The sequence below is a fragment of the Tenrec ecaudatus genome, chromosome 2 (assembly GCF_050624435.1).
Source record: "Tenrec ecaudatus isolate mTenEca1 chromosome 2, mTenEca1.hap1, whole genome shotgun sequence".
In the NCBI taxonomy this organism is placed as follows: domain Eukaryota; kingdom Metazoa; phylum Chordata; class Mammalia; order Afrosoricida; family Tenrecidae; genus Tenrec; species Tenrec ecaudatus.
In genome coordinates this window covers 268,935,877-268,951,207 of record NC_134531.1, presented here as the reverse complement: position 1 = coordinate 268,951,207, position 15,331 = coordinate 268,935,877, and the positions used below count along the sequence as shown (strand labels likewise).

The 15,331-nt window shown below is 42.1% G+C and overlaps 1 protein-coding gene and 1 pseudogene across 1 annotated transcript in view; both read right to left on the bottom strand.

Annotated features, from left to right (window-relative positions):
- The window catches only part of GBE1 (1,4-alpha-glucan branching enzyme 1), a 394,057-nt gene extending 392,737 nt beyond the window's left edge, over window positions 1-1,320 (bottom strand). The window contains exon 1 of the mRNA XM_075542452.1: window positions 937-1,320. Coding sequence (XP_075398567.1) covers window positions 937-1,070 — 134 coding nt within the window. The 5' untranslated portion in view covers window positions 1,071-1,320. The remainder of the gene's footprint in view (window positions 1-936) is intronic.
- Window positions 1,321-14,979: 13,659 nt separating this feature from the next.
- On the bottom strand, window positions 14,980-15,033 carry LOC142442050 (U7 small nuclear RNA; annotated as a pseudogene).
- Window positions 15,034-15,331: the final 298 nt, after the last annotated feature.

Here is a 15,331-nt window from a genome sequence, read left to right as displayed (position 1 = left end):
GTCAGAAATCATCAAATGACAACGGCACTTACTTTCATAATGTGGCTACTATATCAAGAATAATTTATTTTTTAAACAGTGCTTTTTTATAGCCTGACTAGTGAAAGTATTATCACAGCAACTTAGGCGTGGTAAACCTACTTACAAGAGTACGGTAGAAGTCAAAGTGAAATAAAACCATCCTAAATCGGCCTCTGGAAGTTTAGCTATCTTCACATGTGTCCCTGTTCAGGCCAGCAATATCGATCGCGACCAATGTAGTTTTATGTTTGCTCAAAGATGTTAGCCCCAGCAACTACAGCAAGGAATCAAGATAGACTTACTCTTCCTGGAGAGGGTATATTAACATGAACAAAAAAATTAGGGCACAGAGTACCTGTCTCGAAGAATCCTGTTAGATTGAAAATCACAAGCCTGGCATCGAAATAATCTAGAACTTTTAACTGCACAATTTCACCCGTCTGCCGTTACCCACGCACTAAGCAAGAGGAGCATGCCTGTCTTACAAATATCAAAACCTGCCGGGAAGCGGCCTCCATCGCCAGCAGCACTAGAGGAAGCGGGCGCTGGGGACCAAAGCGTGTACCCCAAATCACAGAAACGATGGTGGGGGTGGGGGGGAGAGGATGGCGAAATGAAGTTTAAAGTAACTCGGCGCTTCCGCGCAGTTCAGGGCGCCCAAACTGTCAAGCCACAACTCAGGAAGTTACAAGACCCATTTCCAGAAGTCACCTCACGCCCCGCCCACCGGGGCGCCCCTCGCGGGCGGGAGCACAGGGGCGGGGGCGGGGCCTGGCGGGAGCACAAGGGCGGGGCGGGGCGGGACCGGGGCGGGGCCTGGCGGGAGCACAGGGGCGGGGCCTAGACTCGCTCTCCGATGCGGGAGGCCCAGGCCCGGACCCCGCGCGGGAGAAGTTGGTAGTTGTGGAAGGGTACCTGCGTTGCAAGTCCGAGGCGAAGGGCTTCAGGTACGGGTCGATCTCCAGGAGCCGGGCCAGCTCGGGCACATCAGCCAGGGCCGCAGCAAGCGCCACCTCGGAGCGGTCTTCCTGAGCCGCAGGAGCCGCCATCTTCCGCCGCAGCCCGAGTAGCCGAGGCCAGAGAGGGTCGAGTCGGGCCCGAGAAGGCGCTAGAATCCGTGCTCGGGCTGGCGGCGAGGGCGGAGCTGGAGGAGGCGAGCGAGCCGAAGCGAGCCCCAGGCGTCCGGGAGCCCTTTATAGCCGGTGCGAGCGGCCGCCCGGCCCCTTGCCCCCTCCCCCGCCGGCGGGGAGGAGCGAGACCCGGAGCGATCCTGGGCGCACGTCCGGATCTTGAGGGCGCCGGCCCCTCCGCCCTCTCTTGCGCCCGCATGGAGGCCGCAAGGACCTGGAATCCTCCCCAACTTGGTTCCCCGGGGCCCCGCCCCGCGCTCAGCCCGGTATCTGGCCCTCCAGGCAGCGTGCCCTCAGCTTTGTGTCCTTTAACCACTGCGACATCCACTTTTCTCAGAAGGTAGAGGCCTTCCTTTTCACAGCTCCGAGACTCTGCTTGTTGAAGTGTCGCTCAAAATCAAGTACATGACAATGAAAAGACAATTGACTGCTGATAAACTAATACGGTTGGAAATAACCTCACTTTATTAACCAGGACTTTTTTATATCGCATTGATGTGTAACCAAAGGGAGCAGGATTCTGGGATTGCACAAACTGTTAGTTTGGGATACCAACCGCTGAAATTTGAAATCATGGCAAGACAGTTTCCCATTTCTCTATACAAAAAAGGAAGATACTCTGTTATTAATCCTAGTAAGTTTTAAAAGGAGTCTTATCCCTGGTAACTTCTAGGGTTATTCATTGGGCTACTAACTAACTACAAAGCCAGCAGTTCAAACCCACCATAGGAAGTTGGTTACACTCAGTAAAGATCTTTTACCCTGGGGACCCTTATGGAACAAATCTTTTCTGCCCTGTATGGAATCTAGTTGACTGGTTTTTGTTTCTGCCAGCACCTGGCTGGTAATGGAAAGTTACCAGAAGGAGTGAGAAGTATGTGGCGGTTTCTTTGTCTTGGAGGAAAATCAATGCAATAAAGGGTTTACAGAGCATCTGAAAAGTTTTGCATGTTTTTTTTCTTTCAACTCAACTATTTCAATCCCCTCAATATAACACTGCATGTTCTACTCCCACCCAGCGTTGGCTATGTTCATTAATCCCTCTTTCATAAACCTCTGCCCTTTTGATCTTAAATGGTTTTGTTTTATTGTTTTAGCACAGGGATGAGTGCAGTTGTAGACTTATTAAGCTGCCCAAAGGGCCTTAGAAACATCACTCTCTACAACTCTGAGACCAGAAGAACTAGATGGTACCTGGCTCCCGCTACCAGGTCCTCAGAAAAGAATCACATTGGAGCGTCCCACGTAGAGTCGGAGAAAACTGTAGCAGAACTCAAAATCATAAAAGAGATAAGACATATTGATCGGATATGGAATGATGGGATCCTTAGGGGCCATAATAGGAGAAAGCATTAAATTGAAATTCCATTTTAGCGCTTATTAAATAATAGAGCATGGAACTTCTGGGCCACATAGTGCCTGTGCATTGCCACAACCAGTCTACTCTGCCTTCATTTGGGACGTTTTTCATCCCTACTAATTGAACAGGGCTTCATGATTTTTTTTAAGGATTAAAAAATTGGACACCAAAAATACACATACCAACCAAAGGGTTTCAAGCATATTTGCACCTGGAAATGAGGTATAAATACCTATCCAAGTTACAACCTAAGAATGAAAATTTGAAGGCGCGTGGAAGAGAAGGAACAGAAGTGAACCTTCAAACTTGAAGCATATTCCAAGTAGAAATTGTATGAAAATGTTAATAAAATATAAAAAAATATTCAGTGATAGGACTGCAGGGTAAAAGAGCAAAGGATTTAGGCTTTAGGAGAACCATATCTTATTTCCCAAAATAATAACCCTTCTCTTTCTTGGAAATTCTCTTTCCATGCTGTTTCCTTACAAACTTCATTCAGATCTCAGCGTATTAACTAATATTTGGAAAACCTTTAATTCTGTTCTGTGTATAAACCAAGTACTCACTGCCATCTAGTTGATACTAACTCAGAGTGACCCTGTAGAGATGCCTGAAGTTATTCTATTCTGGTTAATTTTCTTTTTTGCAACAGTTAGCAAATGTGTGCTTTTTCTTTTTTATTAATCTCTCCATTATTAACTAAACTAAGAGAGCAGGACCTAGTTTATCTTATCTGCCATTGAGCAAATATTTATTGAAGTCCTGCATGCCAAGCACTTTCATAAATAGTAGGGTACACGATGAACAAAACAAGCTATCATAAAACTATAACCAAGCTCATATTCTAGTGTATGGAGATTGATGCATAGGTTCCCCTAAAAAGGATAGTGATTAATACACTATAGAGAATGAAACCATCAAATACAGCTGCTGTAGGTCTGGTCAGAAAGGCTGAAAAGTGTCAGGCCACGATGGAATGAGCCACAAAAAAAGTGACTTCCAGACAGAGTGTATACAGGGGGTGCATGAGTTTGGTTAATCCAAGGAATAGGCCAGTGTGCATGGTATACAGTGAGGGGAGAAGAGCAATGAAAGTAAAATATGAGAAGTAGAGAGCTGTTTGCTTATATAGGCCTTTTATTTTACATATGAGATGCTATCAGGATATTGAGAAGAAAAATTTTATAATGTTTGATAAATATTACACAAATGGAAGCAGGGAGGCAATTTATCATTATGCTTAAATAGTGAATTGTTTCTCTAAAGGAGAAAAAGCTAAAAAGTAGAAAATTTGGAATATATGATATAATGTATTATGAATGAGCATCCCTGGAGGTGTTGGGTCAGCATTGGACTACTAACTCCAAGGTAGGCAGTCGAATCCACCTGCCTCTCCACCAGATAAAGATGAAACTATGCTGCTCCCATTAAGATTTACAGCCTCAGGAATCCTATATAGGGTTGCTATATGTCTGCATCAAAATGGAAATGGGTTTGGGTTTTTGGTTTTGATCACAGTATTCTAATGTCAATTAGGATGGAACAGAAGGAATATTTAAGAAATAGAATCAATAACTGTAAGTCTGGATAGACTAGGTAACAAATGTATAGACACTCATATGTGTATAAGAAGGCTTTATATACAAGAGCAATTGAAAAATCAGCCCAGCCCACTCCATATCAAGTCCATAAGTCCGATATTAGCCCAAATGTCCGATACCAATCTGTAAAATCTTCTTCGACCCATGCAACACATGCAATGATGGCAAATGCAGGAAGATCACAAGCCGGTGGGTGGAAAGTCTTGTGGATCCAATGGCACTGGAAGCATCTCAGCGCTGGCAGGTGTCTCCACGTGGCTCCTTCAGATCCAATGCTCTAGTGTAGCTCCATAGTCTTAACTTGAATGTCAGGCAGGGAGTGAGCATGTGCCCCACCTCTAGCGATCTATTTATCATCATAGCGCCTCCAAATGAGGACAGTTAGCTGTGACCTGATTGACAGGCTAAGCTCCACCCCTTCACTCTTAAGTCTCAAATGGACAACAGATTATGTAACCACAATAACCTTTGGCAACTAATTGGATATAGCAGCCAAAAGAAGAATTTAGGAAGAATTGAGCCAGGATGAACAGTCATTAGCAAAAATAAGGTACTTGAAAAATGGAAAATGGATGTCCAAGAGGAGAGATATAGTTAGTTACAAAAGGAAATGAATATCTATTGAATAATTAGGAATCTATTGATTAATAATTTCATAACAATCAGTTTTTAACTCATAATAAATAATTGTTACTCAATAATTATTTTCAAACTATATTATATGTGCTATTCAAATTTTACTGTTAATTGCCAGCATGTCAATTCCAATCTACTTTCCTATCATGCTTTTGTCATGTATGTTCACCAGCCAAAAATATTTTGCCAAGGCTTATCTTCTTAATGAGTTGGATTGTAAAACCATAGTCATTGACATGTACTATAATATGAAGGAATCTTGAAAGCATTAATAAAGGAAATAAACATAAAAGAAACCAGTTAAGTAAGCACATGTTATCTATAATGCCCAGAATAGCTCAACGTAGAGACAGAGAAAATATTGTTTTCTTAGGGCTAATGTTAGGCAAAACAGAGCATTACAGCTACCATATATACTCGTGTATGAGCCGAGATTTTCAGCACATTTTATGCAGTTTTTGTAATAAAATTAGGTGCCTCAGCTGATAGTCAGGTTGGCTTACACTCGAGTATATATGGTAATAGGTGCAGGGTTTCTTTATGTAATGATGATATATTGTGAAATTTATGGTGGTGAATTGGGTGTAACTATGGGGATACTAAGTGTAGTACTCATCTACTAACCAAAATGTCAGTGGTTCAAACCCCCCAGTCACTTTTTGATAGAAAGAGGTAGCAGTCTGCTTTCATAAGAAATTTCTGTCTTTGGAACTCCTCTGAGAAAGTTTTTCTTATTCCAATAGGGTCACTGCAATTCTGGTGGCATAGTAATTACACATTGGGGTACTCACTGTAAGGTCAGCAGTTTGAAATCACCAGTTACTCTTAAGAAGAAAGATGAGGCTTTCAACTCCTGTAAACCATTATGGTCTCAGGAAACCCATGCTGGTCTCTGTGAATTAGAAATTACTTAATGGCAGTGAAATTTCTTTGTCTTCTTAGGTCATTATGAATTGATATCATCCCCATGGCAATGGGGTCGTGTGGGATTTGTTGATATACTAAAAATCAGTTGGAGTGTACCTTTTAAATGGGAGAATTGTATGATGAATTATATGAAAATTAAGTTGTTTTTCAAAAGTAAGTGATATTTAATTATAATAGACTTTTTCAAGCTACATACCCACTCTGCAGACATCGCTAGGGGGAAAAAAAAACAAAAACCAGGTGTATTAGTCTGGGTACTTTAGAGAAACAAATCCACAGAAATTCATGTATAAGAGAGAGTTTTATATAAAGGATAAGTGCACATTAAGAAAACATCCCAACCCAGTGCTGCCCAAGCCCACAAGTCCAACATTAACCTAATAACCCATATGTCCAACACCAATCCACAAAGTCCTCCTGCATCTCACAAAACAGACGCAATAATGCCAACTGCAGGAGGAAAGCCGAATCAGTGAATGTGTAACCATCTCAGCGCTGGCAGGGGTCTCCACAAGGGTGCTCCAGCACCCAGGGCTGCAATGGGGTAGGTTCATGTGGCTTCTCCTCAGGGATGTCTGACAGGAAGTGAGCCTGGTCAACTGAAGCAGGGAATTGGCTAAGGCAACTGCACCCTGGTCCGACCATCAGAAAGCAAGAGACCTGAGAACTAGAAAGGCGAGGCACACTAAGCCAGTTATCCCTCCACCCTTCAATTAACCCCACATGTGTTTATCAGCCAGGTTGGAACAATAAACTAACTACCTCACCAGGACTCTGAGACTAAATTCTGGAGCACAGAAGAATTTTTAAGTACGAATGAGGATTATTAATAAAGGAGAAAGTGCCCATAGATAACCCCGCTTTTTAATTTCCTCATTGTGTAGCCTTTTACCCGAAGCCTGTCCCCTCATGTTCAAAAACTACCTGCCACATCTCTCAACATCACTACTTCGTAAGGCCCCATCCAAAAGAAAGAAAAAGGAAGGTTTCTTCTGTCTTCTCCAAAAGGAATTGCGCCCCACCCCCACCCCTCATGGTGCTCTAATCAGATTTCTCCTCTTTATGTCCTTATTCAAATTAGGTCACATGCTTGCCCCTAAACCACTGACACAGGAATGAGTTCACCATGTGTCAGGGGAAGCCAGCACCTAACCCGTCATTACGGGTCCAGTAGACGCAATTGTACAGCGATAAGTAAAGATCATAGTAAAGTTATAGAAAGAATGAGAGATAGAAGAGGAGTATTGAAATAAATGGAGTCAGACACGATTCATGGTGGCATGCTCACCTCAGCCCCGCATGATGGTCCACGTGGAGGGAGAGAGCTCTTTAATGCTAACCCAGGCTTTTGATTTTCTCTGGGGACATGCACGCCCCCTAATTATAGGTGAGTACAAACGTCACAGAAAGGGGTTGTGCTATAGGTAATACAGTAATGAGAGGGGGTGGTCTAGGAGCATACATGCAATAATAAGAGGAGGGATTGGGGGTATACATGTGATAAGATGGGCGGATAACTTGACTTGGATGTCACAGAGCCAGTTTGGCCTGTTCCCTGACTCAACTGATAGAGATCGTTATTGGTGGGGTGTGAAAGCTTGGTAGCAGGCCTCAGGAAGGAATAGTTTATTGTCCCCAGTAGCAGGGAGTGAGGCTTACCATGTAATCTGGTGACTAACTGCCCTAGAGGCCTACCCTGTAGTCTGGTGACTAACTGCCCTCAGGGAGGATGTCTGTAAGCATCTGACCTCTCCCCACAACCATGTTTGACCTAAATTAATTGTGTTCCATTGCTTGGGTAGGATCCACCTTCCCTTAGTTCATTGCTGCAAGTTATTGAAATAAAAACGGTAATTATTTCCACATTGAAGAAGATTGGCCTGAGAACATGACTTCCTTTGCTGTATAACCTGTATCCCAATACCAATTAAAATGTCCAGTACTATTAACTTACTTGGATTTTTTCTCTCTCTCTTTTTATAAATCGTTTTATTGGGGGCTCTTAAAACTCATGGCAATCCACACATCAAGCACATTTGTACATGTTAACAACATCATTTTCAAAACATTTTCTTTCTACGTGAGCCCTTTTTTTCAGCTTCTCTTCTTTTCCCTCCCGTGCCCACCCTCCCACCCTCCTGAACCCTTCATAAATTATAAAGTATCATTTTCATATCTTACACTATCCACTGTCTCCCTTCACCCACCTTTCTGTTGTTCATGCCCCTGTGGAGAGAGGGGATGTTATTCATTGAGATCAGTCCTGCTTTCTCTCCACTCTTGCCTCTATGCTCATGGTATCACTACTCCAATTACTGTTCCTGAGGGGTTCATCTCTATTTTTAAATGTTATTGGGGGCTCGTACACCTCTTATCACAATCCATACATGCATCCATTGTGTCAAGCACATTTGTACATTTGTTGCCCTCTTCATTCTCAAAACATTTGCTTTCTACTTAAACCCTTGGTATCAGCTCCTCATTTTGCCCCTCCATACCCACCCCCCCTCATGAACCCTTGATAATTTATAAGTTATTCTTATTACTTACACTCTCCGACATATCCCTTCACCCACTTTTCTTTTGTCCATCACCCAGGGAGGGGGTTATATATAGATCCTTGTAATCAGTTCCCCCTTTCTACCCCACCTCCCCTCCAACCTCCTGATATTGAAACACTCACCACTGGTCCTGAGGGGGTTCATCTGTCTTGGATTCTCTGTGTTTCCAGTTCCTGTCTGTACCAGTGTAGATCATCTGATCTGGCAGGATTTGAAAGGTAGAATTGGCATCAAAATATTGGGGGGAGGAAGCATTTAAGAATTGGAGTAAAGTTGTATGTTTCATTGTTGCTACACTGCACCCTGACTGCTCATCTCCCTGATGCTTCTATTGGGGATGGTCAGTGTTAGCGAGCGAGACCCTCACCCAGACCACTCACTGAAACAGAGATGGAAATAGTAAAGCTTTATTCAGACAGATTCGAATCTGGGCCCTCACCAGCAACTGAGGCAGGCTCAGTCTGTAAGGCGAGAGCCCCGAACAGCTTCAAAGGGAAGTTATTATACATCTTTGTGGGCCGTCTTGCCAAGCAAGGGGAGGGGGAAGGCAAATTCTTGTGTGAAACTAGCAAAGCATTTTCTCAGAAAAGTGAAACAAAACAGTTTTTAAGTCTAACAAAGTAAGTTCTACATTTAAGGTCAGTTTGTCCCCAGTGGTTTGCCAAACGATACTGTAGGTAGGCTAGGCTGCTTCTTAGAGCGTAAACATCCTAGGCTGGGCTACACCTGTTTCAGGCTGCAATTTTAAAATTTTCCATTTCTGACAGGGGTGATCTGCCTGTTATTGTTACAGGGCACCCATTCCTGACCGGGCAGGGGGATGAGCTGCCTGTTATTGTTACAGGGCACAGTGTCACAGTCAGTTGCCTACAGATGGGCTTTGGGTCTTCACTCCACACTCCCCCTTATTCACACTGATATGATTTTTTATTCTTTGATACCTGATACCATAGTCACCTTGTGATCACACAGGCTGGTGTACTTCTTCCATGTGGGCTTTGTTGCTTCTCAGCTAGATGAATGCTTGTTTATCTTCAAGCCTTTAAGTCCCAAGATGCTATTGCCAGGTACCATCAGGTTTCACCACATTTGCTTATGCCCCTGCTTTGTCTTCAGCCATCATGTGGGAAAGGTGAGCATCATGGAATGCCAATTTAATAGAACAAAGTGTCTGCATTGAGGGAGTACTTGAATGGATGCCCCATGTCCATTTGCTACCTCAATCCAAAACCTATAAATTGAGCACATAGATCTATTTACCCATCATCATATATAAATGTATTTACATATGTACATGCCTGTATTATAACTCTATAAATGCCCTTTGCCTCCTAGTTCTTCCCTCTATTTCCTTTCCTCTTGTCTCACTATAATGCTCAGCCTTTATTTGGGTTTCAGTAATTCCTCTCAGTTACATTTCCCTTGACCAAGCCTTACCAGGCCTCCAACACTCTCCTTGCCACCGATTTTGGATCACTTGTTCCTTTGTCCTGGGTTTGTTAACACCACTTCCTTTCCCCCACCTCCTCCTCTCCCATGTCCCCCTGGAACCATTGGTCCTGTTGTTTTCTCCTCCACATTGTTTATCCTTCCTATCTTATCTAGATACACCTGCAGAGAAAATAATGTGCACAAAAACAAGACAGAGCAAAACAAAGCAACAAAAGAAAATAAAACAATGACCAAAAGAAGAGAAAACTTATTAATAGTTCAAGGTCTGTTTGTTGACGCTTAGGAGTGTTTTCTGGTCAAATCTGATGGGGTGCCACGTCTTGGCCCCAAAGTCTATGTGCTAGTCCCAGTAGACTAGAGAAACAAATCCACGGACACACATATGTGTATAAGAAAGAGATTTATATACAAGAGCAATTGAACATTGAGAAAATATCCCAGCCTAGTCCAGATCAAATTCATAAGTCTGATATTAACCCATATGTCAAATATCAATCTATAAAGTCCTCTTCAGACTCACAAAACACATGCAGTGACACCGAATGTAGAAGATCACAGGCCAGTGGTTAGAAAGTCTTTGGATCCGGTGGCAATGAAAACATCTCAGCGCTGGCAGGGGTCACTGCATTGGAAACATCTGTGCTGGCTGGGGTCTCTGAATCAGGGTGGGTCCATGTGTCTTATCAGCTGCTATGCCTCCCAGGGTGTGTCAGAGAGAGAATTGTCTCCGCCTCCAAGGAGGAAATACTGAATTTCCCTGAATTTTCAGAAGGCCATGCCCACACAGAGGCCTCATTTTCTATGATCTGATTGACAAGCTAGACTCCACCCCTACACTCTTAATCCTCAAATTGACAAAAAAATTATATATTTTTGGTACTTTTGGTATTCCCTTGGGACTTAATTGCTCTGTTCCCCTTTCTGTTCTGTTGCACGCCACTAGTGTTTCGCTCATTGGGGTGGGGTCAGATCATGCGCAATTCCCACACTGTGTTTCCAGTGTTGTCCCCTGTAGGGCTATGGGTCAGTGAAGGATGATTTGTCTCATAGTGGAGTCAGCCATACGGTCCTCTCTGTGCATTGGCTGCTCTGAGCAGGGATATCGTCCTCGAGGCTTGGTGGGCCAGGATGTGCTCCACTCTCTTTTCCTCCCCCTTCATTTGCTCCTGTGTGCTCTGATAAGACATCTCCTTCTCCCCTAGCTGCAGCTTCAGTGCTGTCCTCTGAAGTAAATTTTTCTGTGTGGAGCAGGGGCTGTCCATGTAGTTGGGATTGGAGCCGGCCCCTGAGACCTCTCTACTGGTTCCCTGATTCATGACATTATGTTTCTTTCACATCTTGGAGCACCGGGTTGAAGTCTTATCCCTCTTTCCCTGTGGAGATATAAGCTATATGCTCCCCTTGGGTGAGTTAATGCCCTGTTTCCCCCCTACCCATTTCTTTATTTTCCCCCTCCTTTTTTGTTGGCTACCATATATATTCTTGGATTTGGTCTGGCCCCTCCCATACTATCTGGACCTCACGCCAAGCATGTTTGTACACAGTAGCTTTTTTCCTATGCTTCTTTTACAATTTATTTTAAGCTTACCTCAGCGAATTCATGTTGTACTTGTCTTTTTGTACTTGGCTTACTTTACTTAGAATAATATCCTTCAGTTCTTCCCATGAAGCTATGTGCTTCATGCGTTCATAACTGCTTTTTAGCAATGCAGAGTACTCCATTGTATATATGTACCACAGGTTTTTTTAAATCCATTTGTCTGTTGATGGGAATTTGGATTGTTTCTAACTCCTTGCAATTGAGAACTGTGCGGCGATGAACATTGGAACACAGATGTCTGGTCGTGGTTTGTTTCTTGCTTCTTCTGTGTATATCCCCCAGTAAGGGTATTGCTGAGCATATGGTAGCTCAATTCCCATCTGCTTTAGAAATCACCAAATTGATTTCTATAGTGGCTGTACATACCTACAGGTCCACCAGCAGTGGACAAGAGTTTCTATCTCCCCACAGCCCCTCCAACAATTTTTACTTTCTGATTTTTTTAATTGGGCTATCTCTGAGGGGGTAAGATGATATCTCATTGTTAATTTGCATTTCCCTTATGGCTAAAACTCAGGAACATTTTCTCTCTTTTTTTCTTTTTAGTGAACATTTTCTCATATGTTTGTTGGCCATTCGGATATCTACCTTTATGAAAATTCTGTTCAGGTCCTTTGCCCACCTCCTCAGTGGGCAATTATTTTGGTGGTTTTTGTTTTTTTTAACTAGCAGAGTATTGTAGATTTTAGTAATAAGACCTTTGTCTGATGTGTCATTCCTATGATGTTTTCTCAGTCTGTGGACTCTCTTATGACTCTCTTGGTGAATTCTTTCTATGTACACAGGTATTTTATCTTCAATATATTCCAGTTGTAAATTTGTGACTCCTCTGTGTTTGTGCCCTTCCCTATTTCTGATAGCCTATGCATTCCCTGTGCCAAAGTTCTTAGGTTTGTCCCAATTTCTTCATTGATGGCCCTCCTAATTTGGGGTTTTACCTCAAGGTCTGTGATCCACCTTGAATTTATTCTTATGCATGGAGTGAGATAAGGGTCTTGCTTCATTTTTCTGTAGGTAGATATCTATTTTTTTCCCCAGAACCACTGATTGAACAGGGCATCTGCTTCCATTTGATAGTTTGGGGGCCTTTATCAAACATCAGTTGCCTGTATGCTGATGATTTATTTCTGGGTTTTCAGTTCTTTTCCATTGGTCTGGGTATCTGTTATTGTATCAATACCATGCGGTTTTTACCACCGTGACTGTGTAAAATGTTTGAAAGTCAGGTAAAGCAAGCCCTCCCACTTTGTCCTTCTTCCTGAGGAGTTCTCTGCTAAGTCTGGGTGTCTTCCCTCTCCATATGAAGTTGGTAATCAGCTTTTCCATTTCTTTGAAGAAAGATGATGGTAATTGTATTGGGATTGCATTAAACTTATATTGTGCCTTGGACAGAACTGACATCTGTACTATATTGAGTCTTCCAGTCCACGAGCATGGGATATTCTTCCAATTGTTGAGGTCACTCTTGGTCTCTTGTAATAGTGTTCTGTAGTATTCCACATATAAATCTTTTGTTCTTTCAGTCAGGTATAACCCTAGCCATTTCATTTTGTGGTTGGCTATTTTGAAGGGCATCTCCTTTTTTATTTCCTCTTGGTCTTATCTGATGTGTGTAGCAATCCAAGAGACTTCTGTTTGTTGATCTTGTATCTTGCCACTCTGCCATATTGCTCTATTGCTTCCAGTATTCCTTTGATGAACTTTTGCGATTTTCCATGTATAAAATTCTATCAGGCAAATACCTTCGATGTATTTTCTTTGACTGATGCTGTCAGCTAAAAAAACTTCAGTACGATGTTCAATAAGAGTGGCGACATGGGGCATCCTTGTCTAGTCTCCCTTTTCAATGGGATTGTTTTTGCCTTTTATCCATTGACTATCGCATTGGCTGTTTGTTTTTCATATATAGCTTGTATTATCTTGAGGAATTTTCCTTCCACTCCTATCTTCTTGAGTGTCTTAAACAGGAATTGGTGTTGGATGTGCTTGAATGCTTTTTCTGTATCTATCAATATTATCCTGTGATTTTTAGTTTCTCATGTCAGTATGGCAAATGATACTAATTGTCTTTCATATGTCAAACCACCCCTGCATCCCTGGTATGAATCCCACTTGGTCATGGTGAATTATTTGTTTTATATACTTTTGTATTCTATTGGACAGTATTTTGTTAAGGATTTTTGCATAGATGTTCATTAAGGATATTGTATTTCTCTATTCTTGTGGGATCCCTTCCCAGTTTTTATATCATAGTTATACGACCTACATATAAGGAATTTGGGAGTTTGCCATCTCTTTGTATGTTCTGGAAGAGTTTGTGTAGGATTGGTGTCAGTTCTTACCTGAATGCTTGGTAGAATTCTCCTGTGAAGCTTTCTGTTCCAGGGGATGTTTTTGTTGGTAATCCCTTGATAACCTTGTACATTTCTTCAATTCCTATGGGTCTGTTGAGATTTTTTATGTCCATCTGGGATAGTCTAGGAAGGGATTGTTTTTTCAAAGGATTTGTCCATGTTTTCCAAGTTTTTGAATTCATTGGAGTACAGTCCTTCGTAGTACTATGTAATTATCTTTTTTGTTTCATTAGAGTCTGTTCTAATGTCCCCTCTTTAATCTCTGTTGAAATTTGTTCCCTCCTTTCTTTGGTTAGGTTCGCCAGCTGTCCATTGAATCTGTTTATCCTTTCAAAGAACCAACCTTTAGCAGCATTAATTTTTTCATAATTTTCTTATTTTCCCTCACATGCATCTCAGCCCTGATTTTTATTTCTTTTCTTTTGCTATTAGTAGGATTGTCCTGTTGATTGTGCTCTAGTTGTTATAATTTTTGTGCCAGCATATTAATCATAAGTCTCTCTTCCTTTTTTCATGTATGCATGTATTGCTATGAAACTTCCTTTGATAACTGCCTTTGCTGTGTCCCATAAGTTTTGTTTGGTCTTCTTCTCATTTTTGTGTGGTGTTTGCAATAGAGTTATTTATCCTACAATTGGTTGCTCTTGCATCCTTCATCTTCCTTTTGTTGATTTCCAGCCTAATGACACAGTGTTCAGAGCGAGAGGTCTGTATGATATAATGTGCTTAAATATATGCAGATTTACTTTATGCCCCCACATGTAGTATATCTTGGAATATGTGCCATGTGGGCCTGAAAAGAATGTTGTTGTTGTTGTTTTTATATTTGTATGAAGAACTCTGTAGATATCTATCAGGTGAAATTGTCTAATTATAATGTTTAGGTCTTTAGCCTTCTTGTGTTTCTTTCCCTGTGATCTATCTTTCTCAGAGTGGTGTATTGAAGTCATCTACTATAATTGTAGAGGTTGTGATTTCTTTTTTCTCCAGCTTTTCGAGGGTTTGGTTGATTTATTTAGCAGGTCTCTCGTTCAGGGAATATATGTTTAAAATGTTCAGTCGTTCTTTGTCTGCTGTTCCCTAGAGCATCATGTAGTGTACTTCCTTATCTCTTTTATGGTTTTCACTTTGAAATCAATTTTATCAGAGATTAGGATCGCAACCCTTGCCTTTGTTTAAATTGCTGTTTGTTTGGTATGATTTTCTCCAGCCTTTGATTCTCAGCCTATTTTTGTCAATAGTATTGAGATGTGTATCCTGTAGACAGCCGATTGATGGGTTTTGTTTTCTAAGCCAGCTAGTGTCAGTCTTTTGGGGGGGGGGGCGCGGGGGGGTCAGGGGGTCCAGAACAGAAAACCTGCTAGACAAATTCTAAAAGAGCTGCAACACTAGTCTTTTAATGCCTGAGTCCAGTCCATTGATATACAGAGTTGTTATCTCCATCTGTGGACACCGTGATGTCATCTTATACCTTTGGTGTTGGTTGTTTCCCTACCTCCCTTTCTATCAGTGTGTTGTGCATGTTTGCACGTGTGTGGTTCATGTTTGACTTTTTTCCACCCTTAAGCCAATGTTATCTTGGGGGCTCTTTTCAGGAAATCTTCTGCCGTTGTCTTTTGTTCTCCTGTTTTTTCATTGATGTCACTGGAGTTCATTGCTGTTTGCACTGAGTTGATTTAGAGGAGCCAG